Raw genomic sequence first — 10480 nt, forward strand, 5'->3', positions numbered from 1 at the left:
TAAAGATGTGAGGTGGAACAGATGCTATGAAAGTTACAGCGAGGACCCGGAAATCGTGGGAAGGATGACTTCCATAATTACCGGCCTGCAAGGGATTCCGCCAGCTGAGCACTCAAAGGGCCACCCTTTTGTCGCCGGAAGGTAACTCGCCCAGTGCTTCAATTTGGAAGGGTGAAATGAAAAAGAGGACTAGTGTTTCTTACTAAGTTCCTGTCGTTGTTAGGAACAACGTGATCGCGTGCGCGAAGCATTTTGTTGGGGATGGAGGCACTGAAGGAGGGAAAAACGAGGGGGATACGAGAACTAGTTATGATGACTTGGAGACGGTCCACATGGGCCCTTACCTTGACTGTATCTCTCAACATGTTTGCACTGTCATGGCTTCCCACTCTAGCTATAATGGGCAGAAGATGCATTGTCATAAGTTTCTTCTCACTGACGTTCTGAAGAACAAACTTGGGTTTAAGGTAATCGCTTCACCTCTTTGTTTTGGTAATAAAATTGGGTCTCTAGGATATATGCATTTTCCAGTCAATGTTGAATATTCACACGGTAACCATTTCGGCATTTGTCGGGATTCATAATTTCTGATTGGAGAGGCATTGAAAAAATTGAAGTAGGGGCAGACTATCGTGTATTGGCTGCTCTTGGAATTAATGCGGGGATCGACATGGTAATATCCAAGACTTCTGATCCGGCTTGCTAGTTTAAACATGTTACATTCCCTTAGAAGTAGCTCCTTTATTTCTTTTCCTTTCTCGCAGGTTTTGGGCCCTCTTGACCTCGTAAAATTTCAAGAGGACTTGATGTCACTGGTGGAGGCAGGGGAATTGCCAATCTCGAGGATTGATGATGCAGTGGAGAGGATACTCAGGGTGAAGTTCGCCGCTGGAATTTTCGAACACCCTTTGTCCGACAGGTCATTGCTAGATCTTGTAGGCTGCAAGGTAAACCTCAGAAAATCTCATATATCGTTCCAGCCTTTCCTGAGAGATTCTTCCCGTGACCTAGTCCATTAAACTTGGGAAGATATCAACTTTCTGATCTGAGGACCACATGAAACCTGACGTGGTCCGATCTGATAAATGTTTGGTGTGATCAAATGATCTGCAGCCACATAGAGAGATAGCGAGGGAGGCAGTGAGGAAGTCCTTAGTCCTGTTGAAGAATGGGAAGGACCTGGAAAAGCCTTTACTTCCATTAAACAAGAATGCCAGGAAAATTCTTGTTGCGGGAACGCACTCAGATGATCTCGGGTATCAAAGTGGGGCCTGGACTGTAAGCTGGATCCGAGAAGGTGGCAGGACAACAATTGGTATGCACGGAATTGCATCTTTCATTTCTGTTGCAATCTTGCAGTCATAGGTTCTGCTGTGTCTGCCGAAGCATAGTTTTGATATTTTGTGTCTCTGCAGTTCAGTTTTTGTAGCGTAATCAGTGGAATTTGTTTTGGTTTCCGTTATACAGGGACCACCATTCTTGATGCGATTAAACAAACAGTTGGACCTGAAACAGAAGTCATATTCGAGCAATGCCAGTCCGTGGACACATTATCAGCTCATGATTTTGCATTCGCCATTGTAGCTGTTGGAGAACCTCCGTATGCAGAATATATCAGCTCAAAGACCGGACTTGTTATCCCTTCTGATATAGCTGATATGATATGTTCAGTTGCTGATAGAGTACCAACACTTCTGATTTTGATCACCGGGAGACCTCTAGAGCTAAAGCCACATATGCTTGAGAAGATTGATGCTTTGGTTGCTGCTTGGTTGCCTGGGACTGAAGGAAATGGAATTACAGATGTAGTTTTTGGAGATTATGACTTTGTGGGACGATTACCCGTCTCATGGTTCAAGAGGCTTGACCAATTACCAATGGATCCTGGCGCTAACATGTACGATCCTCTGTTCCCATTTGGCTTTGGATTGACACACAGCCCAAAATGAAAACCAACAGCATTTAGGCCACGGATCGGGCAATAAGTTTCGCTTCTATGACAAGACATGCATTAATTATATTCCTCAATATTAATTTGGATATATATGTTTGCTTTTAATTTTCAAATAAGTGTGTTCTATCTGATCACCATTACAAAGTACCCTAGAAGGTTGTGTAAGTTATCATTTACAGAGTTCAATGTTTATTGATCATCGTCAATGTAATATATTTGCTCTATCATTCTTTATATATATCTATTCCCACCCTCGCTTTCAACATCTTCGAGGCTCGCACAATAGTCAAAGTATCTTGAGTTGAGATAGATAGGGCACATAATCAGTTGGTCGGTGTTTGAAACTTCAAGAGGCTCAGCTGAACAACTCCCGGACCAAGATGATGAATGCACTGGGAATAACTCCAATCGCCAAGCAAAAGCCCACAATGAGCGCTCGCGTACTGGGGTTACAAGAACCTCCACAGTTGCTGCTCAACAGACGTCCCTTTACTTCTATAATATGGCATTGCAATTCCAGAACCATAATGAAGTCAAAGATGGAAAGATCAAATCATGAAGAAGGATGCGTGCCCTTCATTATGAACCTTTCTATGAGCGAGCACAGTAAACCTTTGGCACCAGGATGCTGGGAATGCCAAAAAAATAAAAAATAAAAAATAAAATCAGAAGCTTCAATGCCTTAAGCAGATAGAGAAGTTGAAGTTAATCACCACAACTCTCAAGGACCGTTCAGTTTAGAAAGATTGACCCGCATACATGCCTCGTCAATGCAAACTATCAGCAGCGCTCTAGATATGGAATATATATGGCTTCACTTTCTAATAGTAGATCTTGCATTTCCAAACTTTGAAATCTTCTACCACTATTTTATGATAAAGTTCCAATTCGAAGTTAACACGACAGGTAATCGACCTTACTTGAGACTCGATTATCTTTTGGCAGTGAAAGTGACCTAATTGAAGAAGAAAGGAGGCAGAATTTATTACGTCAATGCTTTGTCCAATGTAGGAAGTTAAAATGGTGTCCAGCTATGGTCAAAGAGTCCACTGCTCTGCACCATGCATTTTAGCCTGGTATGAAATTGTCGGCGGCTGAGCTCGAGTCAAGCTTTACCCAGCCCAAAAATGGTGGGCCCAAAAGATGTGAAAAAAAAAAAGAGTACACGATACAGCTCCCTCTAGCTTGGTGTGCGAAATCAGGTACCTTCCCATGAAGGTAAGGTACATTCTGAGAGGGCCACTACTATTTATGAATCTACCTTAGTAATTTGGCAATTTATTCAAAATATGAATTATATATTTCAAACTGAGCCAAATACATAACATTCTATCACATTCAAAGTATAATATTAGTCTTTTATATAGGAAAATATGTGTATTGAAATGGAGTTTGTTTTTCAAGTTAGATAGTGATCCAACTCAACCATATTTTGTACAATGATTGCAAGTATTAATAACTATATTGATGTGCGAGAATATATATATGTATGTATCTATGAATGTGAAAGTAGATGAGAAATGTATTATTAAAAAATTAATTATAAAAATGGTTAGGAAAAATATGAGTGTGAAATTATTATTAAATGAAAAATAAATAAAATAATAATGATTATAATGTTAAATTTGAGAAAAAAAATAGAACTGAGTTGGGTAAGGTAGCGATCCAACTTGAAAAACAAATGCAAAATTAGTGATTTGCACTTTTCGTCTAGCTTTGATGTTAAGTGATGCTTATGTAAATGCATAAAATGATTTCGAGCATCTACCTTCTTTTCAGAACAACTGAGCAATGAATATTGTTTTCACCGAAAGAAATTCATAAGGATGCAGTTACATACCGTCCCATCCATATTGCGGAAATGGAACAATTCTGAACCAGCGGAAAAACACCATCAAACCAACCAATCCGTGAATACAAATTAAGTGAAGCCTAATGAAGAACATGAAGTAAATTATTACTTAAAGAAACAAAATATTGGACCTGCTAAGTCGGCGTGTGAGAGGAGTCTCTATCAGCCAAGGACGTGCGGGCATTCCGATACCGGACTGTGCTCTCCTCAGGAGTCAGACACTATCTCAACCCCATGGGACTGTATCAGACGTTCTCTTCATCCAGTTTAGTTCTCCAAGACCTGGAATCTCTTCTCTGCAGCCTTGTACTCTCAATGCTCGTAGATTCTTCAAGTGCTATGTATTGGGTACTCTCCTGAGGGACAAGCAATAGACTACATCCAAGTACTTCAAACTAACTGGCAGTTGAGGCCCTAAACTTCTCAGTGAATCACATCCTGCAATGAATAATGTTTGTATAGATTCCATCAGTCCAAGGGCAACGATCTTCTTCACTTCATTGCAAGATTCTACCCGTAGCTGCTGTTGTTTCTTTAAGCATGACAGATCCGGTAATTTCTTCAGACTACCGCAATAAGATATACTCTGCAGATTTACTGGTAGATGATGCTCGATTCTTTTCAATGACTTGCAACTAGAAAGGTACATTATCTTCCAGCAACTCTAGCTCTCCAAGACCTGTAATCTTTACTAGTTGTTCGCAATAATCCATTGCCAACACCTCTAAAATCTTTAAGTGTGAAAGAAGATACTAATAGTCTCTTTAAACTTGCTGGCAAGTGAAGCCCCAACCGTTTCCATGACCTGCAGAAACCAACGGAGAGCACTTGCAGCGATTCTAACCCTCGAAGACTTGGAAGCCCAGATAGTTCTTCACACTCAACTGTTCTCAACATTTGTAGATTCTCCAAGTGGGAATGATCCGGTAAATTCTTGACATGCATGCAACTGTTTAAGTACAAGATTTGAAAACTTCCCAGCAGTGAAAGCCCATTGAGGTCACTATCTTCACTTGTAACGTAGAGAGTTTCCATCTGCTCAAGTTGTCCAACTCGAAGACTTTTAAATCCATCTTCTCCCATCCAACACTGAGAGAATTGTAAGTAGGATAAGCTCTTCAAGTTGGAGAGGCTGCTGGGCAGCTTTGTATCCATCTTCAAACGCTTAAGAGTTGAATTTGATAGACTTGATGGGGGGCTGCGGCAAACTTTCCAAGTCTTGGCAAACCAACTCAAGCGAGTCCAATTGAGAGAAAATGCCCAATAGTTCAGTGGGTAGGGTGGTGACTTTTGAAAGGTAAAATACAAGGCTTTTCTCCAATTTTGACGGATTCCTAATAGAATGTCTCTCGACCTCTGCTACCTTGCATGGGCACATGTAATTCGAAAATTTGATGGGGTCCGCGCGTGTTCGTTTGTTGAAATTGACTAACTCAGAATCAATCAGTTGGGTTAGATTTAAGAGATGTGGGACTCTTTAATAGCACTGACATGAACTTTAAACTGAGCAAATTTTTCGGAAGCATTGGCAAATCTTCAAGTTCATTAGTCTTCTAACCAGAGGGTTTCGGGCGAAGAAAGCTTACTTATTGTTGAGGGAAGCTTACTACCGCAAACCCATATAGGCACACTGGAAATATAAGATAATATATAAGAACATAGTTCACATGCTCGGATAAATGTGTGGGACATTCTAAAGATATTTTCATTTGCGTAACCTATATAAAATATTGACTAATTTATTAAGAATGATTTTTGGAGCAAGTCTCCGTATTTTGGTTTGGGAATTCCGAACTATGATAGTGGTTCAAGACGAATCTTTAGCGTAAGTTCTTTGTTGAGAATAACTATCAGAGCAAATTTCGATATTCTGGTTTAAGATTATTCGCGATCATTGACATTGATTTGAGACTAATCTTTAGTATCAATTTATTGAGAATTATAAAAACTCTAAATGTAAAATTATGAAAAGTTGAGAAACCATCTATTGAGCTTCGTATTTTTATATTAGTTATAGATTGGAGGAAGAATAATAGCATAACTAAATTAATGATGCGACTTTGCGAGAAGTCCCGTAGAAAAGCTAGCTAGATTGTAGTTTTCTTCTTCTTATTTATCCAACTTTTTATGTGTTATTTTGCTTACTTTTTTTTGCTTAGGTTATATTTCTTAATTTTGTTAAACAATGTTATGTTACTTTTGTTTTGTCTTCTCCGGCAAGCGCATATAGGATATAAAAGCAAAATAACAAGAGTGATGTAGGCAGTGACGTATGCCCTCACTTGGTAATTTAGAGATTCCAAGTTCGATATCTAATGGGACTATTCGTGCTTCTTTATTAGTTACTAGAAATTTTATTTTATTATACTAAGCCCATGGACCTCTCTATGTAAATATTTATATATTTATATATATACCAGTAAATATACACATATGTTGCACATGAAATTTTTTTCGATTAAGTAATAAGATATAATATTTATAAAATGCTAGAAAATATATACAAAATTAAATTTCATTCGTATAATATATAATTAATTATATAACATCATTAATAATCTTATTGATTGGTTTAAAGATACCGAATCAAATATTTATTACTTGATATCATTAATTTATATTTATAATTTTTTTGCCAAAATTAAGTCGATTTACCTTATAAAGTTATGATTAATATAAGAAGTGAAGGTATAATCTTTTAATATTGCGCATTACTTGGCTACTATATATTTGTTAGACTTCTGAAGTAGTTAATCCAAACAAAAGAAGGAAAAACTTTTCAATTCTAATGTATAACCAGAAAGAAATTAACTACATTAGTAATTTACTATTCTTTTTGTATTGCAAAAATAATAAATGTTAAAATAATATAAAAAACTTTCGCAGAAATCAGGATCTAAGTCATGATAATAAAGAGCAATATGAGTGAATACTATAAAATGAAAATAAGAGAAAAACAAAATAACAAAAAAAAGGTCGTCTAATCTATACTATCATAATAGGGGAACCAAAGTAGTTGGTGTGACTTTCCTTCTCCGAAAAATACCCCTAATTAGATAGCATAATTAAATAAAAAGCGCTGAACGTTTGGAAGTTAATTAAAGGGTGATTTAGTCAATTAATATCTTCATTAATTGATAACTATTCCACTTTTACTATCTTCTCACTCTCCCTCTCTCTTTCTTTCTCCACTCTCTCCGATCTCTCCTATTTCCTTCAGCATGTCCTTCCTTTATTTAATTTTATGATTTAATATTAAAATCATAAAAAACATTTGATAATCTATATTATTTGATTTATGTTATAAGTTATTGAAGATAATTATATATGATGGGAATTATAATTCCACATAGAAAATATGAAAGAATAACCATTAGTTTATATGAGACTTGGGTATCACCATTTATCAACTTGAACTTTTAAATGAAAATGAGCCCAAGCCTGTATAAGCCCAATACAAATTCAATATGGTATCAGAACTCAGATTACGCGTATACGCGCCGATACTCGCATGCGCATACACCTGCACCATGCCAAGCCCAGTATGACCGAGAGCAGTAAAAAAAGAGCACCTCGTGGCTAAGTCCCCCTCACCCATATATGAAAGATGAGCCCGACTCGAGGTTAATTGTCGAGAACAGGTGTTTAAGAGCACGTGACAACGTATAGGCAGAAATACACAACACATTGCACTTGATGGCGGGTATTGGGAATTATAATGTCACATGGAAAAAATGAAAAAACAACCATTGATTTATATGAGACTTGGGTATCATACTTTTCGGCTTAAGCTTTTAAGTGGAAATTGACCCAAGTCCGTATAAGCCCAATGGAAATTCAATAATATCTTTGCAAAAATTTTAAAATAGCAATGAAAACAGTTACGTTAATTCACGCAAGTGCAAGTCTTGATAACTAAGTCGTGCGTAGTGCGAGCACAAATCTTGTTGCTTGTAATTCTAATTCTTCGTGAAAAAATTACCTAGAAAGTATTGGATAATTATTGCTAATCTTCTTTTGTGTGTAAATCACATATAATTTCAATTTTTTTCTCAAGTTTTCATTTGGGATAAGTACCAATAAAATAAAAAATTTAAAACCTTTTTTCTTTCAGATCAAAACGTTTATTTTTGTATAAATGGGACATAATATTTGTTAATATTTAAATAAGGCCTTTCCAATAATTTGAATATTTTTAGGTTTCAAAAGTTAAACCTAAAATCTATAAATTCTAAAAAAATTAGAACGATGACATATGCACACATAAAGAGCAAACTTATGGGATCGAAGATTGAAAGAGAAAGGCAGATCGGCCGGCAGTAGTTTGTAAGAGGTAATCTCCGCTCATGACGAGGTCATGGGCAATGGTGGTTGTCGGCCAAAGGCCCCCACCGCTCAATTTCTTACTTCCTATGAAAATAGACCAAGAGTACGGAGAAAAAAGTCCGAAAGAAAATGACTAGAGATAATCAAATAATATTTCGGAATATAGAGGAAAATTTATGATATTCTTAAAAAAAAGAGTAAATAAGATTTAAAGGGTTAATTGAGAACCATATGAAAATATTATCTATTAAAAGCCTATAAAGTATTTATAAATTATAAGGGAATATAAATTTTATAAGAGGTGACATACCTTTTGAAATATAAGAACACGACCATTGAAATTTTCCCGCAACAACATCGAGATTCTTTTTAGTCTTTTTAATGAACTAATTTAAGAGAAAAGTTTTAGAGGAAGAAGGAAGTTCAAATGATTCATTATATTTCTGTTTCAAAATTGAAAGATAGATATAATAGAAAGAAATGCGGCTCTTTGAATAGTCATATCTCTTTAATAATCATATCATTTCACCAGAAAATCATATTTAACCAAATATGAAATAGTATTTGATGATTAAGAGAAAAGTTTTAGAGGAAGAAGGAAGTTCAAATGATTCATCATATTTCTATTTGAAAATTGAAAGGTAGATATAATAGAAAGAAATGCAACTCTTTGAATAGTCACATCTCTTTAACAATCATATCATTTCACCAGAAAATCATATTTAACCAACTATGAAATAGTATTTGATGATTAAATTTATCTATATTAATTTAACCATTAAATTTATCTTCTTATTAAATTATAGTTTTTTTTTATTTTTTTGGTTGAATTTGTTTTTGTTATACTAAAGAAGATATGCAATAAAAATAAAAACTTAAGTGATATGTGAATTTCGTTTAGCCGTATGAGATGTATGGGCCTCTTGAAATGTTGTTTGAAAACTTGTTTCACTTGTATTGTTTGAATAAAGAACATTTACCGAAAAGTACGATGATTTCAAAAATTAATTTGGTTCTGTTAATTATTTAAATGGGCAAATTTGTATATCATTATTTAAATGTGGGCAAAATGGGAAGAAAAATTGGAGAAACACCTCATTTTATTTTTGCCATTGAAAGCATGAAAGGCTGCATGAGACAAAGATTGTGTGAAATTGTTAGGCAATGATTATGTGATATGAAATTCTAATAAATCGATATGAAAAATAGGATAACCATACCTGCGACAATGACTAACTTGGTTGAGATGGATCTGAGGGGAAAGTTGTTAGAAATCAGACACAAAAGCACATGAGTATTTTTGAAATAATGAATATAAGTATTATGAAAACATGCGACCAAAAATAATGAACCTGAAAGGGTGCAATGAAAATTCACAAGGGCACAAGAGTATTTTTGGAATAATGAAAAATGGAGAAACATCTCATACTTTTATATATAGTATAGTCTTAAAAAAATGGTTTCAATTTTTAAATATTTTCAAATTTCTTGAAATACCTTCTACGGATAAATGTGGGAAAATTATCGAGCATCTTGGGAATATATGGATAATTTTTATAACTTAATGTATTCCTTAACAAGATCATCTGTATTACATATTTGTATCTAGGCTTTAATTGTTTAGCTCTAAACTCAAACGCTTGAGTATATTCATGTGGTGTTTCTTTACATTGATTTTATTTTTATCATTCATTTTAGTTTCTGCGAATGGGTGTAACTTTTGAAATTGTCACTATTTCATTTGATTCATAGAGTCTAGAAGGAATTCTTTTGCCAAGATCAAAAGTATATACTCTCTTTAATTGACTTAAGATTCAACGGTACGTGGGTGCATATGTGCATCTGCTGAATGCAATTTCACTTTATTTTTGGGCAAATCGAATTTCAATTTTTCCTTTGTAAAACTTTTACCCTCCATTCGGATTGAAAGAAATAGAGGAAGGAAAGATAGGGGAGGGAAAGTTGTATGTATTTAAAATAATATACAACTTTCTCTCCTATCCAAACGAGCTCAGAGCTCGTAAAAGTTGTGGACAACAATAAGTTATGTGGGAAGCATGCCATTTACCAAGGAAACAAGGCCCTCGAGAGCTTGTTGCACGTCTTTTATAAAAAGTTGTGGACAACAATAAGTTGTGGATGCACGATGAATTTAGAGACCTCGGAAGGAGCATTGTTGAACGAGGGAAGAAACTTAGCAGGCTGTCGACGCCCAAGGAAGCTTTAAAATATGCTGAATGATGACAAGGTAAAGTAACAGAGAAAATCAGAATACGTTGTCTAAGAAAACAGAACTGAGTCTTTTCGATGAGAATGAATTCTTTAGATGACTGTAATTAGCCATTATA

General features: G+C 35.4%; 1 protein-coding gene across 2 annotated transcripts; it reads left to right on the forward strand.

Annotated features, from left to right (window-relative positions):
- Positions 1-2140, forward strand: LOC116188661 (beta-glucosidase BoGH3B-like). 2 transcript variants are annotated; one of them, XM_031518151.1, is made up of 6 exons: positions 1-141; positions 224-466; positions 574-673; positions 765-947; positions 1114-1315; positions 1468-2140. In XM_031518151.1, exons 1-6 carry the CDS (start codon positions 65-67, stop codon positions 1947-1949), a joined length of 1287 nt encoding a protein of 428 aa, XP_031374011.1. In that variant the 5' UTR covers positions 1-64; the 3' UTR covers positions 1950-2140. The 2 variants fall into 2 exon arrangements, with proteins under 2 accessions (XP_031374011.1, XP_031374010.1); XM_031518150.1 differs by lacking the exon at positions 574-673 and having other exon boundaries at positions 224-467.
- Positions 2141-10480: the final 8340 nt, after the last annotated feature.

Source organism: Punica granatum, chromosome 8, assembly GCF_007655135.1.
Source record: "Punica granatum isolate Tunisia-2019 chromosome 8, ASM765513v2, whole genome shotgun sequence".
Taxonomy (NCBI): domain Eukaryota; kingdom Viridiplantae; phylum Streptophyta; class Magnoliopsida; order Myrtales; family Lythraceae; genus Punica; species Punica granatum.